We start from the raw sequence: 23,098 nt of genomic DNA, 5'->3' as shown, positions 1-23,098 counted from the left end.
GACGTGAAGAGGAACCCAGGAGACGTGGCGTTCATTTTCTGCCGCAGGAGCGTAATACGGACGTCAACCATCAGGGAAACGGTCAGTAGCTGGTGTTGTGCCCCAAACACCAGCCACTCGGACTGAGGGCCCCGTATGTCAAGAGTTTTTCAATGACGCTACTAGCATGAAAGGTAATAACCATCCAACTTCTTTTGTAAGGGGTGTGGTTGAAGGTAAAGAAGCCTTTATGTTAGTCGATTCAGGGGCCACTGTGTCACTAATTAGTTCTGATTTCCGCAAGTCAGTTTGAGAAACAGACCCCTGAAAAGGAACTATGATGATACACGTGCAGTGAATGGACAGATGCTGGATACACTGGGTACTATTGAGGTCACCTTCCATCTGGGCCCTACATGCTGGCAGCACACCTTTTATGTACTGAGAGAATCCACCCAGTGTGTCTTGCTCGGACTGGATTTTCTAAGCAGGAATCATGCATTACTGGACTTAAGAAGGGGTGTTTTACAATTATGGGACATTACTGTCCCCCTGCTCTGGGATCAGGAATTAGTCCCACAATGTTGTAACGTGTCTCTAGCTGATGTCCGAATCATTCCCCCGTTAAGCGAGACTTTAGTGCCGGTGGACATTCTCTCGTCTGCGGGGACGGGCCGACTTATCACAAACTTTGAGGGTTATCTGGAGCCTAACATTCCAGAAACAACAGGACTAATAGTGGCCCATTCAGTGAACACTGTGAGGGGCGGGGTGACTCTGGTCCGCATCCTCAACCCTACAGGGGAGGCGGTGGAACTTAAACGGGGGCTGCACCTGAAGGAACTTTACCCAGTGGCAGAAAGTGACATTTTAATACCCCCATGTGCCCCTATCTGTAGTACAGTCACCCCGACAGCTCCTGCAGGTCTTATCTCCTTGGAAGAGTCTCCTATTTCTACAGAGCAAAGAGCTGAGCTGGCGGGAGTGCTACAGGAGTTCATGGATGTGTTTAACGTGTCAGGGAAAAACACGGGCAAGTGCACCCAAGTCAAACACCAAATCCGAACTGGAGACCACAACCCCATCAAGCAACGCACTTACCGTGCATCTCCTGAAAAACGTGCAGAGATTGAATGTCAGGTTGCTGAGTTGCTGGCGGATGGAGTGGTGGAAGAGAGCTGCAGTCCCTGGGCATCCCCTGTGGTGCTAGTGAGGAAGAAAGGGGGACTATGGAGGTTCTGCATCGACTATCGTCGGCTCAACGCAGTGACCATTAAAGACTCACACCCCCTCCCCCGAGGGGATGATAGCCTGGACGCGCTGGCTAGTTCAGTCTGGTTCAGCACACTTGACTTTTCAAATGGCTACTGGCAGGTTGAAGTAGCTGAGGAGGATCGAGAGAAAACAGCGTTCACTACCGGCTGAGGCTTGTATCAGTGGCGGGCCATGCCAATGGGTCTGACGAACTCTCCGGCCACCTTTCAGTGCATGATGGAGCTCATCTTGAGGGGTCTGCCTTGGCACATTTGTATGGTGTACTTGGACGATATATTAATTAATAGCCGTACCTTCGAGGACCACCTCGTACACCTGGAGGAAGTCCTGTCCAGAATTCAGTTAGCGGGTCTAAAGCTAAATCCCAGAAAGTGCCACTTTCCCCGGGACCACGTAGTATTTCTCGGCCATGTGGTCTCTAGATGTGGTCTCCTGCCCGACCCAAGAAACACTGATAAGGTGAGAACATGGCCAACCCCCCGTACCCCCTCAGAGGTCAGGGCCTTTGTGGGCCTGTGCTCCTATTATAGGAGATTTGTGAGTAATTTTTCACAACATGCTGCGTCACTGAATCACCTGGCAGGGAAAAATGTACCCTTTGAATGGTCAGCTGACTGCGATGCTGCTTTTACTCACCTCAAGCAAGTACTCACCTCCTCACCAGTTGTTACACTGCCTAACTTTTCCCTTCCTTTTAAAGTGTACACGGACGCTTCTAAGGATGTTGTTGGAGCAGTGCTGGCCCAGGAGGATGGTGGTCTGGAGAGAGTAGTAGCCTACGCCAGCCAGGCCCTCACACACACGAAGAAAAGATGGTCTACGTTTGACAGAGAACTATGGGCTGTCGTGTGGGCGGTGCGTGAGTTTAAACACTATGTGGGGATGTCGGCGTTCTCCATCATCACTGACCATCGCCCTCTTTTGGGTCTCAGACACATGGCTATTGATAATGACCCCACCGGACGAAGAAGCAGGTGGGTTCTGGAGCTGGATCCGTTCGACTGGACCATGGTGCACAAAGATGGCTCCCGCCATAAAAACGCTGACGCACTGTCCCGTCGGCCGGTGACTCCTGATCCCGTGGAGCTAGACGCTACAGCAGCAGGACTGCACACGGTGGCTTCCGTGGGAGCATCGGATGGCTGCCCGTCCGCAGACGGAGAGCAGGCAGACCTGGCTTCTCAATATTCTCTTTGTGGTGCTGAGGGAGAGTTGCAGGCACTACAGCGTCAGGACACAGACATTTTTACGGTGCTGGCTTGGCTGGAACAGGGCGTTCCCCGTCGGCCTCGCGTGCTCCCTCGCGGGTCTTCCGCCGGGGTAAGGAATTTATGGACTGAGTTTCACCGGCTGTCAGTTAAGGAGGGATTGTTGTGTCGTACGTCACCGCCTGCGACCGTGGGAGAGCCGCAAATTCAAATTGTGGTTCCCGCCTCCATAGTGCCGGAGCTTCTACAACAGGTACATGGGGGGCCGGCCGCTGCCCATTTTTCCGCGGAACGTGTGTGGGAAAAGGCCCGGCAATCTTACTACTGGCCCTTCATGCTGAGAGACATCCGGCGGTGGTGTGAGCAGTGCAGAGCATGTCAGACCCGCCAGTGCCCGGTCCCCGGGCCAAGGGCTCCCATGGGGGGATCCCAGGTTTGTCGCCCCGTCCAGAGGGTGGCCATGGACATTTTGGAGTTGCCCTTAACGTCACAGGGGAACAGATATGTTCTAGTGGTGGAGGACCACTTCACTAAGTTTGTTACACTGTATAAACTGCCCAACCAAACACTGTCGCTCGCTGCCTGTTTGAGGACTATGTTTTGGTGCAGGGTGTCCCCGAAATCCTGCATAGCGATCAGGGTCGCCAGTTTGAAGCAGAAGTCATCCAGAGACTGTGCCAGTTGCTTGGAATAAAAAAGACACGCACCACTGCCTATAATCCCAAATCTGATGGCATAATCGGACTTTGATCGACCAGTTAGCTAAAATGTTGATTTCTCACGGGGGTGAGTGGGGCACATATATGAGGCAGGTCGCCTATGCATACAACACGTCTAAGCACGCCAGCACCCGGTTCACCCCCTTTTACCTCATGCACGGGCGTGAGGCCCGTGTTCCTGCAGAGACATTGCTGCCCTCTAGTGTCCTGGATTCCCGGGGCTCTGGGATCCTGACGGATTATGTTTCAGTTATGGCTGAACGGCTGGAGTCGGCCTTCAGTGCAGCCAGGCTTAATTCAGTGGAGGCTCATGAGAGACAGAGACGGTATTATAACGAAAAGAGCTGTCATCGGGCCCACAAAGAGGGTGCGTTGGTGTGGCTGAATAACCCTACTGAAAGCCGTACTAAACTGGCGCCGCACTGGAAGGGCCCGTATCGAGTGATGCAGGTGCTGGTCTCTGGAGGGGAAACGGGCTTGACATACCGCATCATCAACCCTCTGGACCTGATGGAGCGAGCCCAAGTAGTGCATCATGACAGACTGAAGCCGTACACGTTGCCTTTGCCTGCACAGGAGGTGCCTTCCTCTCCGTTAGCACTTGGGAGCTTGCCTACTGTGGAGGCTTCACCGCTTCCCCAGGTCCCACAGTGTGGGGAGTTGGACAATGGACTGTGGGGGGATTCTTTAGGGTTTAGGCCTGAACTGTCTCGCAGGGGCGCGTGGTGCGACCTCCTTTGCATCTGCAAGATTTTTGCACGTTTTGAGGGGCCAGTGTTCTAGCCTATGCAATGCTGTAATCAGTTAAAAAATATTGTTACTTTATGTGTGCATTAAGATTGTGAATTTTTTTTCTTCTCTGTTCTATTTCCCCTTGTTTGTTACCTATTTTGTTTGTAATGAAACGGGGACGTTTCTAATTGAGTGGGGGGACGTATGTAACAAACAGTTCAGGGTGTCCCAAGTTTACAGAGAGTGAGGAAGAGTTTTGTCCTTTCAGAGTTGCCGTAGGGGTGGTGATGTAGTGTGTGTGTTGTTGTTGTGGACAGAGTTAAAAAGGAGTACACATTAAAGAAGCGGTGACTACCGGACCTGATCTAATGTCTCCCGTTTATTATTTTATTATATAACTACACTGTATAGGCGAACCCAGGACACTCGGCTACAGTATTGATCATGATACATGCATCACATCACTGTGCATATGCTGTCGAGCTAGCTGTGTAAAAACAAAACATGAAATGTGGGCTAATATTTAACAGAAACTGTAATATGACTGTTCATGTTTTTCAGTCAGTAGAAATTGTTGTTCTATCGCAGTGTTGTACATTACAAACTCAAACGCGTGTCGTGCTGAGTTAGAAACAAGCTTATCTCTTTCTGTAATTAATTTTTACTACTAATACCGAAGAAACGCCGATGTTTACCACGCTAGAAAAAGATTTCCTCAGTGTTCACTCTGACATTAACAATGTTGCTGCAACTTGGTTATTTACGGAACGTAAATGAAGTATTGTAGACATTTTTTTATGTATTTTTGAAGTGATTTAGAGATAGAACTGATTGCTCCCATTAGCTGCATTGCTAACCAAGAACGAGCCAGTTTGTTAGAATGCAAAAAATAAAAACACCTTATGTCTTCTCGTCTCTTATAAGGATTGTGAACGATAGTCAAACTTCTAAAAAAAAGAGCAGTTCCCCATAAAAGTATTCAATCACAGAGGAAATGATGACGCCTGTAGATGAAACCTGGTCAGTAAAAGACAACATCTTTTTTCAACACATTAAAACTTCACACAAAAATGCAAGTGTATTCTAAAATTGTTGACCTAAAAACACCATTTTTAAAGGTAAAATATTTTCATGATGTTTCTGATGTTTAAAAATTGTCCTTTTAAACCAGGTACTTTTTAAAATACTATATTTTGTTCATTTGGTGTATTTATTAGCTGAAGATTTGAGCATAGCAAAATGTTTGTTTCAAAGAAGATTGAAGATTGTAGTTTACTATTCTCATATTTATTTAAACAAATGATTTTTTTCAAGGCTTTTTTGATGTAATATTTTTAATGAGGATCAATCTACGCATGAAACGTTTACATTTCAAAATGTTACTTATGTTAATTGTTTGTTTCAAAAACACAACTGGCTTTGAGTTTGTCTAAACTCACTTTACGGAAAAAATATTGGGACATCTGTCGTATATCAATACAAACACATACTGTATATATTCACATAAGTGAATGAATGTATCTTTAAGGGTTAACTCTAGGCTTGGAAATAGTTTTCCTAGAAATGTATCAGACGAGACAGCTTACCTCCTTAACTCAAAGTTTTGGTCCATTAACTGTGCTAGACGGTTCCAGTCCCTGTCTGTTAGAGCCACCCTGAGAGAAGAGATTATATTTTTGTCAGCCACAGATAAAGTAATATTAAGTTTTCAATAATTTTTTTTTTTTTAAAAGAACAAACATCTGACTTTAGAACAGTTTGTATACTGTAAACATCATTACAAAAATGTTAATATAGAATTATTTGATCTAACCTGGCTTGATCAGTTAGTTGAGCTAAAGTCTCCATCGCTTCAACTACAAGAGGCTCCCCTTTGGAAAGACAACACTTATTTTAATTCAAGCAGTGAAAATGAATGTGTAATAGTGATCATTACTTGAACACAATGTAACAGATAAAAAAATACAGAGGCCTACCACTGAGCCAGCGATGACGGATGTTGCTATGAATGCGCCCAGAGTCACTGGGGTCACTCAAGTAGGCCAACCAGAATGGAGGCAGACCACACATATCCATTGGGATGTAGTTGCCTCAAAGTATAAAACACACACTTAATGATAGTATTGATTTAGTAATTGCACATATACAGTGATGTTAATACCATAACCCTTCTCTTCCATGAGCTTCTTGCTAAAGTCCATGTAGATTAAGCCTTCATAAACCTGCACATGACAAACAATCATTTCCTGCTACTTTCAGTGAAGTGAGGCAAAATAAATTATGTGTACATTATATGGACCAAAGTAGTGAGACACACCGTTTAAGTATGGACCAAAGTAGTGAGACACACAGTTTTAGAAGTTGGAGTTTATGTTATTTGTTTCCAATTTCGCAAGACTTTTTTGAAAGTAATTTTCAATTCACTTGGTGAAGAAGACCTCTCATCGATCTCAGCGAAAAAAACTAGATGAACTACATCTATGAAATTAAACAATATATATCCACAAACTTTTTGAAACTCAACGCAAAGAAAATGGAAATGCTGATTATAGGTCCTGCATGCACCTACTTAATAAAACCACCTTAACATTTGACAACCAAACAGTTACACAAAGCGACTAGGTAAAGTGACTCAGTAAGGAATCTAGGTATTATCTTCGACCCAACTCTCTCATTTGAGTCACACATTAAGAGTGTTACTAAAACAGCTTTCTTTTATCTCTGTGATATCACCAAAATGTGTTCCATTTTGTCCACCACCGACGCTGATATTATCATTCATGCGTTCGTTACGACTAGATTACTCTATTGTATTATTTTCAGGTCTCCCTATGTCTTGCATTAAAAGATTAGTTGGTACAAAATGTCCCCTCCGAGGTTTCTCATTGTGCTCACTGGGTTGAGTTTTTTCTTGCCCTGATGTGGGATCTGAGCCGAGGAAGTCGTTTTGGCTTGTGTAGCCCTTTGAGACACTTATGACTAAGGGCAATATAAATAAACTTTGATTGATTGATATATCAGAGATAGTAAGCCAAGCCTTCTTACGCAACATCTGTGGCCTCTGAACTCAGAAATGTTCATCTGGATGACAGTCTTTCCAAAACACGGACATTACAGTTGATTTCGTGTCTCAATGTTTTGGTCACAGTTTGGTGCATGTAAACTTCATCTAGAAAGTATTCACAATACTTCACCTTTTCCAACATGGAATAAATTCATTCTTGTTCTCAAATTTTACAGACAATACTCCATAATGGAAATTTAAAAAGTTATTTTTAAAAACATGTTTGCAAATTTGTTTAAAAAAAACATGTACATAAGTATTCACAGCCTTTGCTAAATACTTTGTTGCTGCACATTTGGCATAAATTACAGCTTCAAGTCTTTTTGAAATACAAATGTTTGCACAACTATTACCATTAAAGAAACCTTTACCTTGAAATATGATGCCTTTAGCTAAGCACGCCTATCTTTGGGCAGTTTGCCCATTCCTCTTTGCAGCACCTCTCAAGCGCCATCAGGTTGGATGAGAACCGTTGGTTTTCATTCAGGATGTCACTGTACATTTCTGCATTCACATTGGTGTAGTCAGGGAAGCGACCAAGAACCTGATGGTCACTCTGTCCGAGCTACAGCATTTATCCGTGGAAAGGAAAACCTTCCAGAAGGACAACCATCTCTGCATTAATCCACCAATTAGGCCTGTATGGTATAGTGGCCAGACGGAAGCCATTTCTTAGTAAAAAAAAAAAACAGTTTGCCAAAATGCAACTGTAAGACTCTCAGACCATGAGAAACTAAATTATCTGGTCTGATGAGACAAAGTTTGAACACTGGTGTGAATGCCAGGCGTCATGTTTGGAGGATGTCTGGATATCACCATGCAAATGCCATCCCTACACTGAATCATGGTGGTGGGAGCATCATGCTATGGGTATGTTTTTCAGTGGCATGAACTAGGAGGCTAATCAAAAAATCTTTTCACATTTTATGGGGTTTTGTGTGTAGGAACAAGCGGTAGGAAATGGATGGATGTGTGTAGAATTTCCACAACAAAAAGTATGATACTACATTTTGAAATTAAGCTGTAACATAAAAAAATGTGGACAAACTGAACCACTGTGAATACTTTCCAGATGTACTACAAATGGGATATATTGTGATACGGACCTGCACAACCCTGTCCTGCAGTCCTGCGGCAATGAAGAGTTCATCAGTTTCCACATTGAGAATGAAGTTGGCCCGTATTGGCTTTGGGACATCCTGGTATGTATGTAAACAATAGTTTGTCACCTTTTACAACCAGGTAATTTTTCTGACGTAATATTTCTACCACACAGCAATGGAGGTTAAATATAGTGTCACTCGTTTGGAAGGTGCTAATAAATCCAAGTAATTGTTTTACTCAATTTTATCTACATAGATTTGTGAACTCAAAAGGTAAGACATTTCACTTTTACTTTTTTTACTTTCCTATTTTATTCATTCTTGTTCTTATTCTATTTATTTATTATAATTTGGTTATCTATTTAGCTGGTTTATGTTAAGTTAAACAACAGTGTAAACTTGTCAAGAACAAGTACAACATGAATAAGAATAATTCATTTTATGAATTATTATTATTCACAATATGAATAAGAATAATTGTTAATTTTATGAATACTATTTATTATTTTTATTTCACAGACCTGGCTTAATATTCATGCCAGGTCTGGGAGTATTAAACTAACACATTCAAATGTAGAGGACGCACATACATTGAAACACTCACACTTTTTAGGAAGAAGTCTCAATAATTAAACCCAAATGTAGCTTAGTTACAGAATCAATTTCAATTTCTTCACCGCATATCCTTTTTACAAGTCCAAAAATACCAACTTATCTTTAATGATGGTTGCAACGTTTTAGCGGCTTGCACCGGGCATGCAGCCAGGGTTGATTAGAGTTTCTCCACTTTTTTAGCATTTCACAATTACTATTTTCACTTGACTTTTTACCTTCCTTTTATTTTATGCTGCGCCATCAGAGGATTGGGCTTACGCATGGAAACATAAAAAAGAGAAACAATTAAGTTGTTCCTTCTCACTGTAGCGATGCACATAACTCGTTGTCTTTTATACTATAGGAGTGCCTCGTATCCACCTGTCTGACATTTTTCAAATGTATTGGTTGGATTAATAAATTGAGTGACAATGCAATTTATAACTGAACTACTTTTTGTTAAATGTGGATAGATGCGCACAAAGTAAAAACGGATTACTGGATTTGTTAATTAAACTTGCATGACTTTGGTACGTGTTCAGCCCCTGTTGTATTCAGTTTTACAGTTGTGATCAAAATTATTCAACCCCCACACAATTTTGGTGTTTTAGCAAGTTGGACATTTATTCCATATTTTGTTTATAGTCATATCAAATAAAGATGTGTCAAATAGACAAATGCAACTTAAATTGTAACACTGTATTTTACAAAATACCAAAAAAGGACATTTTTCTTAAATGCCTACTGAAACCCACCACTACCCACCACGCAGTTTGATAATATTACATCATTGATGTAAAAACTAACATTGCAACAGATGCCAATACGGCCTCTTTAGTTTACTAAATTGCAATTTTAAATTTCCCGGGAGTTTCGTCTTAAGAACCACTTTTATTATTTGGCTTTTAACACTACGTGAGTTGTGTAGTCCTCTGTCCTCTGTGTTTTTTATACATTTGGATTTTTATTTTACTGTTTTAACTTTTACCCTTTAAAATAGTTTTTAATCATATTCATTTTTACATTGGTTGTATATTTATTTATTTTTTGTTTTATTCAGTCATTGGTGGAACATAATATTGTTTTTAATATTGTTTTTAAAGGCCTACTGAAACCCACTACTAACCACCACGCAGTCTGATAGTTTATATATCAATGATGAAATATTAACATTGCAACACATGCCAATACGGCCTTTTTAGTTCACTAAATTAAAATTTTAAATTTCCCGGGAGTTTTGTCTTCGAAACGTTGTGTAATGATGACGTGTACACAAGACGTCACGGGTTTTTAGGAAGTATGAGCGCGACGCACACACACAGCTAAATGTTGTCTGCTTTAACGGCGTAATTACACAGTATTTTGGAGAACTGTGTTGCTGAATCTTTTGCAACTTGTTCAATTAATATTGGAGAAGTCAAAGTAGCAAGATGGAGTTGGGAAGCTTTAGCCTTTAGCCACACAAACACACGGTGATTCCTTGTTCAAAATTCCTGGAGGTGAAAATTTACTGTGGATCAAGCGAACATGAAACAGAATGTCAACCAGCAGGTTTTGGTGAGAAAATTGTGGTTAAAAAGTCAGTTCTTACCAGAGAAAAGCTGAGCTTGTGCCGTCCATAGCTGCCGTCGACTCCCCTGAGACACTGCGCGTCAAGACACCCGTGGAGACACCCTTCCGATTATCAGGTACTATTTAACTCACTAAAACACTAGCAACACAATAGAAAGATAAGGAATTTCCCAGAATTATCCTACTAAATGTGTCTAAAAACATCAGAATCCGTCCCAATGCAAACGCGTTTTTTTTTTTTTTTTTACTTTTTTTTTTGTAGTCCATCGCTATCAATATCCTCAAACAAGAATCTTTCATCCTCGCTCAAATTAATGGGGAAATTGTCGTTTTCTCGGTCTGAATAGCACTTTTTGTTGGAGGCTCCCATTATAAACAATGTGAATATGTGAGGAGCCATCAACATGTGACGTCATCGTCTGCGACTTCCAGTAGAGGCAGGGCTTTTGTCTTAGCACCGAAAGTTGCAAACTTTATCGTGGATGTTCTCTAGTAAATCCTTTCAGCAAAAATATGGCAATACCGCGAAATGATCAAATATGACACATAGAATGGACCTGCTATCCCTGTTTAAATAAGAAAATCTCATTTCAGTAGGCCTTTAAGATCTCATTGACACAATTATTCAACCCCCTAGTTACATGCATATTTAGTACTTAGTAGAACACCCTTTGGCAGTAATTACATCCTTCAAACGTGATACAGTACATAACCGGACACAAGCTTCTTGCAACGATCTACAGGTATTTTAGCCCATTCCTCTTGGGCAAAGGCCTCCAGTTCGTTCATATTCTTGGGCTTGCGTGCTGCAACTGCCTTCTTCAAGTCCCACCACAGGTTTTCTATAGGATTTAGGTCTGGCGACTGTGAAGGCCACTCCAGAGTCTTCGAACACTTCTTCTGCAACCATTCTGATGTTGATTTGGAGATATGCTTGGGATCGTTTTCCTGTTGGAAGGTCCAACGTCTCCCAAGCCTCAGCTTCGTCACTGACTTCATGACATTTGCAGCTAATATATCCTGGTGGGAAATAGAATTCATAATGCCTTGAACGCGCTGGAGATTCCCGGTACCTGAGGCAGACAAACAGCCCCAGAGCATGATTGACCCCCCACCATGCTTAACAGTAGGAAAGGTGTTCTTCTCTTTGTAAGCTTCATTTCAACGTTGATTCTTAGGCCCAAGAGTTCCAGTTTTGTCTCATCACTCCATAGAACAGTTTCCCAAAACCTTTAGGGTTTTCCAGATGATTTTTGGCATACTGGAGTCTATTTTCCTTGTGCCTGGTAGTCAAAAGTGGGGTGCGCCTGGGAGTTCTGGCATGGAGGCCTTTATCTCGTAGTGCGCGCCTTATTGTCTGGGACGAAACCTGCGTTCCCCCATCTGCAATGTCCTGTTGTAGTTCCTCAGCGGTTACCCGTGGGTTTTTCACCACTGTACGCTTCAAATACCGGACAGAAGTTGCACACAGCATCCTCTTTCTACCACGCCCAGGTAGTGTTTCCACTGTGCCTTTAGCTTTAAACTTGCGAATTATGCTCCCAACTGTGTCTCTTGGAATGTATAGTGTCTTTGCTATTTTCTTATATCCTTATCCTTTCTTATGAAGAGAAATTACCTCCTCTCTTGACTTCTTTGACCACTCCCTGGACTTCACCATGTTGCAAATACACCATTGACCATCTACAAGAAGCTGAGCGTCACAGTCTTTTTCAATCAGTTTAATTGTTGCTCGTTATGGTTCTAATCACATCTACAGGTGTTTTCAACACCTGATTTAAAAGACCTTGTTCAAATTCTGTTCTTAAGAGTTATGATCTTCAAGGGGTGGAATCATTTTGTCAATGAGATAAGAGAAATGACACTGTTTGGTATGTTACAAAATATAATGTTGTAATTCAAGTTGCATTTGTCTATTTAATGCATCTTTATTTGATATGACTATAAACAAAATACGGAAAATGTCCAACTTGCTAAAACACCAAAAATGTATGGGGGGTGAATAATTTTGATCACAACTGTATCTTATAATGATAAAAAATACAACACCCAGTGTCATGAAAGTCATGAAATCAAGGGTGGTCAATGTCAGGTAAATACCTGACCACCTTACATCATCTGTGAGGTTGTAGAATTTCATGAGACATTTCAGGGTAGCTGAGACAATGGCGCTGCAGAGAGGATTGCAAGAAAGAATGAAAATGTTAAATACATTATTGCATGTTTAATATGAAAACATTTTACCTGCTTCCAGCAAGACCCTTCAAAAAGACAGACAGAATATAGATTGAATGAAGTTTATATACAGTAGTTCACTCTATTAGTTATAAATTGATGAGTATTTAAGTGACTCTCACCACTTGTCGAGGGATGTTTGTGTCATACTTCAGCGTGAAGTTCTGCTTTGTCAAAGCAATACTGCAACAGTAAAAAAGTCAAGTTATCAATGATGAAGCATTCTCATAAATATAATTCATTCATGTACAGTGCATCTAGAAAGTATTAACAGTGTTGAATTTTTCCTAGTCTTATTCCAAGATGGAACAAGTTCATCTATGTTGTCAAAATTTCACACACAATACACCATAATGATAATGTGAAACATTTTTTATTTTGGGAATTCATAAAAAAAAACCCACAAATGTATATTAGTATTCACAGCATTTGCTTAATACTTTGTTGATGTCCTTTGGCAGCAATTACAGACTCAAGTATTTTTGAATATGATGCCACTAGCGTGGCACATCAATCTTTGGGCAGTTTCGCTCACTCCTCTTTGCCCATTCTTCTTTGCAGCACTTCTCAAACTCCATCGGATTGGATGGAAAGTGTTGGTTTTCATCCAGGATGTCTCTGTTCGTTGCTGTTTTCATCATAGTCTAGTCAGGGAGGTGACTGTCAGAGCTACAACATTACTCTGTGGAGCAGAACATTCCAGAAAGACAACCATTTCTGCAGCAATCCACCAATCAGGTCTGTATGTTATTGTTGTTAACATGTTTCTCCGTATACTGGGCAAACGCATGCGCAGTGTTTGTGAGCAGGAAGTGGGGATTGAGTGTTTCCGTTTTTTCCTCTGTGCAGCGGTTGATTAAAAGTCATGAACCAGAATAAATGTTGCGTTTATTCACTTCCATTTAACATTGGTAGCAGAGGTTGGTTGAGGATGGCTGAAAACTATAAAATACCGCAGATGTTTGACGAGTCCAGGTCATACGAGTGCTGGAAAAACGAAGTTAACATTTGGATGCGGGTTACAGAACTCGATAAGAAAAAGCAAGCACTGGCTGTTGCTTTGGGACTTGAGAAATTGCAATGGAGATATCTGCGGAGGAGTTGGACAATGACAACAGTATGACGGCATTATTTGCAAAACTGGATGACGTTTTCCTGAAAGAGGAAAAGGATCGCGCAAAGGAAACGTACACGTACTTCGACTGCACCACCAAAAATAGTTCAGTTTCAATGGTGGACTATATTAAACAATTATATATCATATAAAACAACAGGCTCGTCAAGCGAGATGCAACTGAACCAGGACGCAGCTTTCCTTACAGAGCAGCTACAATGGGTACAAACCCACTGGATAAGTACGGTAAATGATCACCATGAGCGGTGTGTCAAAGCACATGCCACTGGGCGAAGGACTGCCCGCACAAAAAGCATGAACAAGTAAAATTGACTGAAAATGACAATTTGGATGAAATTAACAATGGTTAACAAATGATCCCCAGTCTAAAGCTGAGATTTTTATGACTGAAGCTGCAGGCTGAGTAATCATAGAAACCGCCTGCACTCGCACAGTGTGTGGAGAAAAGTGGCTTGAAAGTCATGTACAAACCCCGTTTCCATATGAGTTGGGAAATTGTGTTAGATGTAAATATAAACGAAATACAATGATTTGCAAATCATTTTCAACCCATATTCAGTTGAATATGCTACAAAGACAACATATTTGTTGTTCAAACTGATAAACATTTTTTTTTTGCAAATAATCATTAACTTTAGAATTTGATGCTAGCAACACGTAACAAAGTATTTGGAAAATGTTGCAATAAATACTGATAAAGTTGAGGAATGCTCATCAAACACTTATTTGGAACATCCCACAGGTGTGCAGGCTATTTGGGAAAAGGTGGGTGCCATGATTGGGTATAAAAACAGCTTCCCAAAAAATGCTCAGTCTTTCACAAGAAAGGATGGGGAGAGGTACACCCCTTTGTCCACAACTGAGTGAAAAAGTTGTCAAACAATTTAAGAACAATTTTTCTCAAAGTGCAATTGCAAGAAATTTAGGGATTTCAACATCTACAGTCCATAATATCATCAAAAGCTTCAGAGATTCTGGAGAAATCACTCCACTTAAGCGGCATGGCCGTAAACCAACATTGAATGACCGTGACCTTCGATCCCTAAGACGGCAGTGTATCAAAAACCGACATCAATCTCTAAAGAGATTGGGCTCAGAACACTTCAGAAAACCACTGTCACTAAAAATAGTTCGTCGCTACATCTGTAAGTGCAAGTTAAAGCTCTACTAGGCAAAGCAAAAGCCATTTATCAACAACATCCAGAAACGCCGCCGGCTTCTCTGGGCCCAAGATCATCAAAGATGGACTGATGCAAAGTGGAAAAGTGTTCTGTGGTCTGACGAGTCCACATTTCAAATCGTTTTTGGAAATATTCGACATCGTGTCATCCGGACCAAAGGGGAAGCAAACCATCCAGACTGTTATCGATGCAAAGTTCAAAAGCCAGCATCTGTGATGGTATGGGGGTGCATTAGTGCCCAAGGCATGGGTAACTTACACATCCGTGAAGGCACCATTAATGCTGAAAGGTACATACAGGTTTTGGAACAACATATGCTGCCATCTAAGCGCCGTCTTTTTCATGGACGCCCCTGCTTATTTCAGCAAGACAATGCCAAGCCACATTCAGCACGTGTTACAACAGCGTGACTTCATAAAGAATGAGTGCGGGTACTTTCCTGGCCCGCTTGCAGTCCAGACCTGTCTCCCATTGAAAATGTGTGGCGCATTATGAAGCGTAAAATACGACAGCGGAGACCCCGGACTGTTGAACGACTGAAGCTCTACAGTACATAAAACAAGAATGGGAAAGAATTCCACTTTCAAAGCTTCAACAATTTGTTTCCTCAGTTCCCAAACGTTATAGTGTTGTTAAAAGAAAAGGTGATGTAACATTGGTGAACAAGACTTTTCCCAACTACTTTGGCAAGTGTTGCAGCCATGAAATTATAAATTAATCATTTGCAAAAAAAATAAAAATAAAAAAATAAGTTAATGAGTTTGAACATCAAATATCTTGTCTTTGTAGTGCATTCAATTGAATATGGGAGTAGGGAAAAGGATTTGCAAATCATTGTATTCCGTTTTTATTTGCATCGAACACAATTTCCCAACTCATATGGAAACGGAATTTGTAGATAATCTCAATGAAAAGCAGGTAAATAAACTCAGAAGTTGATTACATGGAATGTCAAGATTTATTTGCTGAAGATGAGGTCCTGATGGTAACAGAAAATATGTCTACAATCGAGGAGAGCAAGATCCTCCTCAAAATTCACAAACAATTTGGCCATGCATCAGCAGATCGCCTGCATAAGCTAATTCAAAGTTCAGGGAACAAAGACAAATAGTTGATGAATGTGACACGTGCCAGCGATACAGCAAGACAAAGCCAAATGCAGCTGTTGATTTGACTCTAGCTAAAGAATATAATGAAACGGTGGCGGTGGACATTCACGAGCTGGAATCAGGCGTTTGGTATTTACATATAACGGACCATTTCACACGTTTCAGCATTAGAAGTATTGTGAAAACTAAGAAATCTTCTGTAATTGTCAACTCTTTCGTCCACACATGGATAAGTGTCCATGGTCCTCCCAAAAGGCTCTTCAGTGACAACTAAGGAGAATTTAACAATGAAGAGTTCAGGGACATGGCAGAAAACTTAAAGACAACTGCAGGATACAGTCCATGTAGCAAAGGACTGTTGGAATGTCATAATCAGACGCTCACAAACATCGTCCAGAAAGTTAAACTGGAAAAGGATTGTGACATGTGCACTGCCATGGACTGGGCCATAATGGCTAAGAACTGCATGCACAGTGTACATGATTATAGTCCACATCAACTGGTATTTGGTCAAAATCCTAACCTTCCCAATTTGTAAATGAGCTGCCTGGACTAGAGGGCACTACAGTGAGCATAAGAGTGGGAGACCACACATAGGCTTTGCATGCCTCAAGGAAGGCTTTCACTAAAGTTAAATGTTCAAAGAGGATATGAAGGGCATTAAAAAAAACAGCTTACATATACGGATGAAAAATATGAGACGGGAGAAAAGGTTTACGGTACTATAAACGAGGAGATAGTGCAGAGTGGAAGGGACCAGGATTGGTCAAGATGGAACTGTTGTGTTTGTAAGACATGGAGGTATTCTAGTTAGAGTTCATCACTCACGACTTAATAAGGTGCACACACAGATTAAAGACAGGAAAATTACACAAAGTAATGTTCACACTGACACAGGATGTGAAAAACATGGAGAACATAACCGTTGATAGTGACACAGATGCTTTACACAGAGCATCATGTAGCTCAGATAATGAACAAAAAACAGCCTGTGAAATGAACATGACAGTGATGGAGAGGGAAACATAAGTGAAGGTGTCATTCAAACTGATGCACCTCAAATGAATCCCAGTGCCTGTGATAATCCTGTTCCTGCTTCTACTGGGAAGCTAAAAACAGGACAGATTGTAACTTTCATGAAAGAGATACAAGTGTAACATGTAAGGCTAAAGTACTCATTGGAGCAGGTAAAACCACGGGAACCAATAAACACTGGTATAATGTGCAGCATATTGAGCATGATGGTAGTACTGGACTAAAAGAGTCAGTTGACATGTCATGTGTACAATATCTTAACACTGAGTCAGCTGTCAGGGAGGCTGATGTGCTCATAACAAAAGACATATCATTTAATGCAGTCAAACAGGCAGAGATAGAAAGCTGAAAAAACAATAATGTTTTTGAAGGGACTGAAAATACAGGCCAAAAGTGTATCTCCACTCGGTGGGTCTGTAGTCTCAAAAAAAGTGATACTGGTATTGTACCCAAGGCCAGGCTTGTAGCAAGGGGTTTTGAATAACTTACGGTAATTAAAAAAATCTACAAAAAGATTCACAAACATGTGCTTCTGAATCTCTTAGGCTATTGCTCAGTGCCATCCATCCATTTTCTTCCGCTTAACCTGGCACCGCTCGTTCATCACCAGTCAAATACCATCCCCTACAGTGAAGCATGGGGGTGGCAACATTATGCTGTGGAGATTTTTTTATAGCGTACAGGAACTGAGAGACTAGTCAGGACAGCGGGAAAGATGAATGCAGCAATGTACGAAGACATGTTGGATGAAAACCAACACCTCCCATTCAACCCAACTGAGTTTGAGAGGTGCTGCAAAGAAAAATGGGCAAAGAGGAATGTGAAAAACTTCCCAAACATAGATGTGCTTTAAGGCTGTATTTGCTGCCAAAGGTGCATCAACAAAATATTAGGCAAAGGCTATGAATATTTATGTACATGTGAATTTTGTATTTGTAATACATTTGCAAAACGTTTTTAAAAAACCTTTTAGCATTCTCATTATGGGGTATTTTCTTTTGAATTTTAAGGATAAAAATGAATTTCTTCCATTTTGGAATAAGGCTGTAACACAAAAATATGGGGAAAAAGTGAAACGCTGTGAATACTTTCCAGATAGACTGTATTGTCTACTATTTAGTATCCAGTGTAGGTTTGAAGGTGAGCTGGAGCCTATTCCAGTTAACTTTTGGTGATATGCAGACTACATCAAGGACATCATTCAATCAAAAAACATACTGTGATTGAATAATAACATTATAATATTATAAGTAGCATCAGTAGTCTGAGCCAGACGCGGGCAAACTGCAGCAGTGGGGCCTTACATGTATGGCCAATTATGCTTTTTAAACCGGCCCGCTGAAAGTTTCCAAATTGTTTTAAACCTTTGCCTGCAATAAGATTGGCATTTCCATGTCTACATTACCATACGTATTGAGCAATTCAAATGATACCCATAGCTTTTTAAGCAGAGACTGTGCTTTTAGTGATGTTCAGTATGGGTCATTACAGTAATCATAAAGTCAGTCAAAGCAGCTCCAGAAAGATGAGATTTTGATATAGCAGAATGGGTCTGTGTCTGTTTATAAAGTAGCACAAACCTATGTGATGAAGAAATAATTTTCATACAAGTTCATACAGGTTTTTGAGGAAATGTATATCCTACCAGACTTTTGGGTGTTTGTTTTCAAGTTTCAGATTTTCTCGTATTTTCTTCTGTTTTCGCTTGATTGACATTTTGAGAAAGTTTGGAAGTAAACAACGAGAAATCTTCACATCCTCTTAATGCTCAATGTTTTACAGTTAATATTGGAAACCCCAAAACATTTATTCATGTACAAGCTTTTTGAGGTTACCCGTCATAACACATTTAGCATGCAGCAATGCAAAACAACCTTCAGATATTTACAGTTGAGTACACCTGAAAGAGTTTTGCCGACAACTGATTAATCAATAGTGTTATTGGCAAACATACCCTTGTTTGGAGCAGAGCTGGTAGAATTTCTTACAAGTAGCTTGCAGCAGCCGGAGGCCTCCAAGATATCTGTGGTGGATGATTTGTACATTATACTGTAAATTTAACAGTAACAGTTGAGGCTATTATATACAGTGGGGCAAAAAAGCATTTAGTCAGCCACCAATTGTGCAAGTTCTCCCACTTAAAATGATGACAGAGGTCTGTAATTTTCATCAAAGGTATACTTCCACCGTGAGAGACAGAATGTGAAAAAAAATCCAGGAATTCACATTGTATTGAATTTTAAATAATTTTTTGGTAAACTATGGTGGAAAATAAGTATTTGGTCACTTCAAACAAGGAAGATCTCTGGCTCTCACAGACCTGTAACTTCTTCATTAAGAAGCTCTTCTGTCCTCCACTCGTTACCTGTATTAATGGCACTTGTTTGAACTCGTTATCTGTATAAAAGACACCTGTCCACAGCCTCAAACAGTCAGACTCCAAACTCCACTATGGCCAAGACCAAAGAGCTGTCGAAGGACACCAGGAAAAGAATTGTAGACCTGCACTAGACTGGGAAGAGTGAATCTACAATAGGCAAGCAGCTTGGTTTGAAAATATCAACTGTGGGAGCAATTATCAGAAAATGGAAGACCACTGATAACCAGTGATAATCTCCCTCCATCTGGGGCTCCCGTGGGGTCAAAATGATCAGGAGAACGGTGAGCAAAAATCCCAGAACCACACGAGGGGACCTGGTGAATGACCTGCAGAGAGCTGGGAACAAAGTAACAAAAGTTACCATCAGTAACACACTACGCCGACAGGGAATCAAATCCTGCAGTGCCAAACGTGTCCCCCTGCTTAAGCTAGTGCATGTCCAGGCCCGTCTGAAGTTTGCCAGAGAGCACATGGATGATACAGCAGAGGATTGGGAGAATGTCATGTGGTCGGATGAAACCAAAATAGAACTTTTTGGCATAAATTCAACTTGTCGTGTTTAGAGGAAATAGAATACTGAGTTGCATCCCAAGAACACCATACCTACTGTGAAGCATGGGCGTGCAAACATCATGCTTTGGGGCTGTTTTTCTGCTAAGGGGACAGGACAATTGATCCGTGTTAAGGAAAGAATGAATGGGGCTATGTATCTTGAGATTTTGAGCCAAAACCTCCTTCCATCGGTGAGAGCTTTGACTGGTTGACCAAATACTTATTTTCCACCATAATTTACAAAAAAATTATTTAAAATTCCCACAATGTGAATTCCTGGATTTTTTTTCACATTCTGTCTCTCACAGTTGAAGTGTACCAATGATGAAAATTACAGACCTCTGTCATCATTTTAAGTGGGAGAACTTGCACGATCGGTGGCTGACTAAATACTTTTTTGCCCCACTGTAATATGCGCTTATATATTTAAACTAATTTATTGATTTGTTTAATCATACACACCCTTCTTTCCTACTGATGCTAAACAAATCCTGCAAGCTTCCAAACTCTGTAGGGTCGTTAAGCGGGTGAGGGAGTAGGACCTGTAATATCAGTGCAGCATGTACCATGTAGATGAATGAGAACATATTATGAAGACAGACTCTCATCCAGATCATTGTATTCTCAGGACATTCAATTGGTCAGAACTACAGTAGACAGTTTAGTTTGTCTTAGAAGACGTTTCATATTTCATCCAAATAAGCTTCATCAGTTCAAGCTCATAGACTTTGATTGTTTGGATCTCGTCTTATACTTAGGTTGATCAGATCTAAGTCTAAGACGTGAGCATTACCAATGAAGCCAACTTGGATGAAAGGAAAAAAATTCTAGGACAAACTGAACAGTCTAGTTGGGATTGATTGAATGCCCTAAAAAATCAATATAACATGATTGTATGTTTTCAGTGGTAATGATGTGTGTATCAATGTTTGTGAATTGTACCAAAGTTTGGCTCTCTATGAGGGTGACTTCAGCCCAAAAGTTTGAGATGGACATAGCAATGGTTTTCCCGTTGAAGCCATCTGACGGATTCCCCATCAAGCCGACCCTGTATCAAGTGTTGATATTTATTATTGTAATAATTCCATTCACGACAGGATTATGACACTCAATGCATTGAAGTATGTATCATTACTAATTTTTTTAACTAACCTAGCGTAAGACCGAAATGTGATAGGTCTGGCAGATTTGTCTTCTTGCTTGATTGCGAAACAAGTGAGCCACTTGGTGTAGTCTGACAGACCCTAAAATTTTCAAGACACAAATGTTTAAGTGATTAATTTAAGGTAGTTCTTGAAAACTCTCTTAACGACATGAAACTGCATCAAATGTTTGGATCCAAGATTTCTTATTTGCAGTTCAATATAGAAAAAACGGCTAAAAATAACCCAGCCAGTATAATTGAATAATGAAGTAAAGGCACACATAAATAAACAAGCTGAAACCTGATTACTGCGGAGCAAGGTAGATACAGGATGGCCTTGTGTGATTTCACTTTAAGATGTTACAAAGCCAGCATCCAGTCCAAAATTGACAATCTCCCTACTAATTTTATGATGAACATAACTTAAATACATTTTAAAAGACCACTGATGAAAGAAAACTGTATTGGATGTAGAGGCTATAGAGGAGATTAACAACTAGGCTAATAAACCGGCTAAATTAAGAAATAATCAAGATGCTAAATGCAGCATGACCCCAGATACTGCAAATCACTTTCAATTAGTAGGCATTTTCTCAGGCTACGCACTATTTATTGCTGTACATGACAGGTACAAAAGCCCTCGCTGTGTAATACTTTTTGTTTCCCTAAAAAGAAACATAACGCAAAAGGAATTTGTACAGTATATCAAGTGTATAAAAATCACAAACCACTTGTCCAATGAGCTGAAAGCCAGTTGGAAGCTTCATTCCAAACACCTCAAGCAGATTCTCGTTGATCAGCCTCTCCTGAGAGAGAAGAAATTATTGTATTCCTAAAAGTCAGTTTTACCACTACAACCAAAAAAACCAAAGTGAAACCTCTTAAGTTGATTGCCCCTTTAGTTATTGTAGGAATAGGTAAAATGTGACAAAACACCAATGTCACATTAAAACTATGACGTGATGTAATGAAAAACGCACTTGCGTAACGAGCCCAACAGAGTTTTTGTCCAAAGGCACCATCTATGACAAGCAGTGATGCAGGCACCAAGAGATGACGGATTACATCTCTATAGAATAGAAGAGCTGGTCCTATAACTACTTTTTATTGTTAATTGTCTTGTCTCTTTTATCCATTAGATATATTTTATAAATAAAAGGAGAAAAGATAAAGGAAATTTGCATTAATTTAATGTGTTATTTCACGTCAAAATACTATATCAGTATCGACATACAAAAATTACAACTTTTTGCAATGTGCATTTCATTCCAGCGCACCAACACAGTTATTGCCAGTGTTTTGCCAAAAACAACAATTGCATGGGGTGCTAAAAATAGGTTTTGTTGTCTCAACTGTTTCTATATTGCAGAAAGGTGCTACAAATAATAGTTGTTTCCTGCATGTTCATCTACATAGTATACCAGCAATATCTAAGGTCGTGGCACGATGCCAGATGTGCAGGAAATGACAGGCTCCATGGTCACAGCTGGTAGAACATGCAAAATCCTCATTTAAAGGGGAACATTATCACCAGACCTATGAAAGCGCAATATATACCTTGATGGTGTAGAAAAAAGACCATATATTTTTTTAACCGATTTCCGAACGCTAAATGGGTTAATTTTGGCGAATTAAACGCCTTTCTGTTTATTGCTCTGGTGGCGATGACGTGAGAACGTGACGTCACCGAGGTAATACTGCCGCCATTTTCATTTTTTACACATTACACACACGGGTCTCAGCTCTGTTATTTTCCGACTATTTTTTGGAACCTTGGAGACATCATGCCTCGTCGGTGTGTTGTCGGAGGGTGTAACAACACTAACAGGGAGGGACTCAAGTTGCACCGAATATGCGAAAGTGTCTGCCGCCAGACCCCCATTGAATGTGCTGTAGAGTCTTCACATTTGACCGGCGATGACAGACATGACACAGAGATGTATGGATAACCTGCAGATGCATTTGCAACGATAAAGTCAACGAAATCACAAAGGTGAGTTTTGTTGTTGACTTATGTGCTAATCAGACATATTTGGTTGCGGCGTGACTGCCAGCTAATCGATGCTAACATGCTATGCTAA

The 23,098-nt window shown here is 40.6% G+C and overlaps 1 protein-coding gene across 1 annotated transcript in view; it reads right to left on the bottom strand.

The window, feature by feature from the left end:
- gkup (glucuronokinase with putative uridyl pyrophosphorylase) overlaps nt 1-23,098 on the bottom strand; it is a 123,524-nt gene that overhangs the window by 28,191 nt on the left and 72,235 nt on the right. The window contains exons 8-20 of the mRNA XM_061918741.1: nt 21,746-21,823; nt 21,026-21,117; nt 20,816-20,921; nt 20,336-20,415; nt 18,896-18,964; nt 12,604-12,664; nt 12,491-12,507; nt 12,360-12,417; nt 8,084-8,176; nt 6,075-6,135; nt 5,890-6,003; nt 5,727-5,784; nt 5,500-5,568 (exon numbers count right to left, since the gene is read on the bottom strand). Of these exons, the coding sequence (XP_061774725.1) occupies nt 5,500-5,568; nt 5,727-5,784; nt 5,890-6,003; nt 6,075-6,135; nt 8,084-8,176; nt 12,360-12,417; nt 12,491-12,507; nt 12,604-12,664; nt 18,896-18,964; nt 20,336-20,415; nt 20,816-20,921; nt 21,026-21,117; nt 21,746-21,823 (956 nt within the window). The remainder of the gene's footprint in view (nt 1-5,499; nt 5,569-5,726; nt 5,785-5,889; nt 6,004-6,074; nt 6,136-8,083; nt 8,177-12,359; nt 12,418-12,490; nt 12,508-12,603; nt 12,665-18,895; nt 18,965-20,335; nt 20,416-20,815; nt 20,922-21,025; nt 21,118-21,745; nt 21,824-23,098) is intronic.

Source organism: Nerophis ophidion, linkage group LG13, assembly GCF_033978795.1.
Source record: "Nerophis ophidion isolate RoL-2023_Sa linkage group LG13, RoL_Noph_v1.0, whole genome shotgun sequence".
Lineage (NCBI taxonomy): Eukaryota > Metazoa > Chordata > Actinopteri > Syngnathiformes > Syngnathidae > Nerophis > Nerophis ophidion.
The sequence above is the reverse complement of the archived record's forward strand: the minus strand, read 5'-3'. Positions and strand labels throughout refer to the sequence as shown.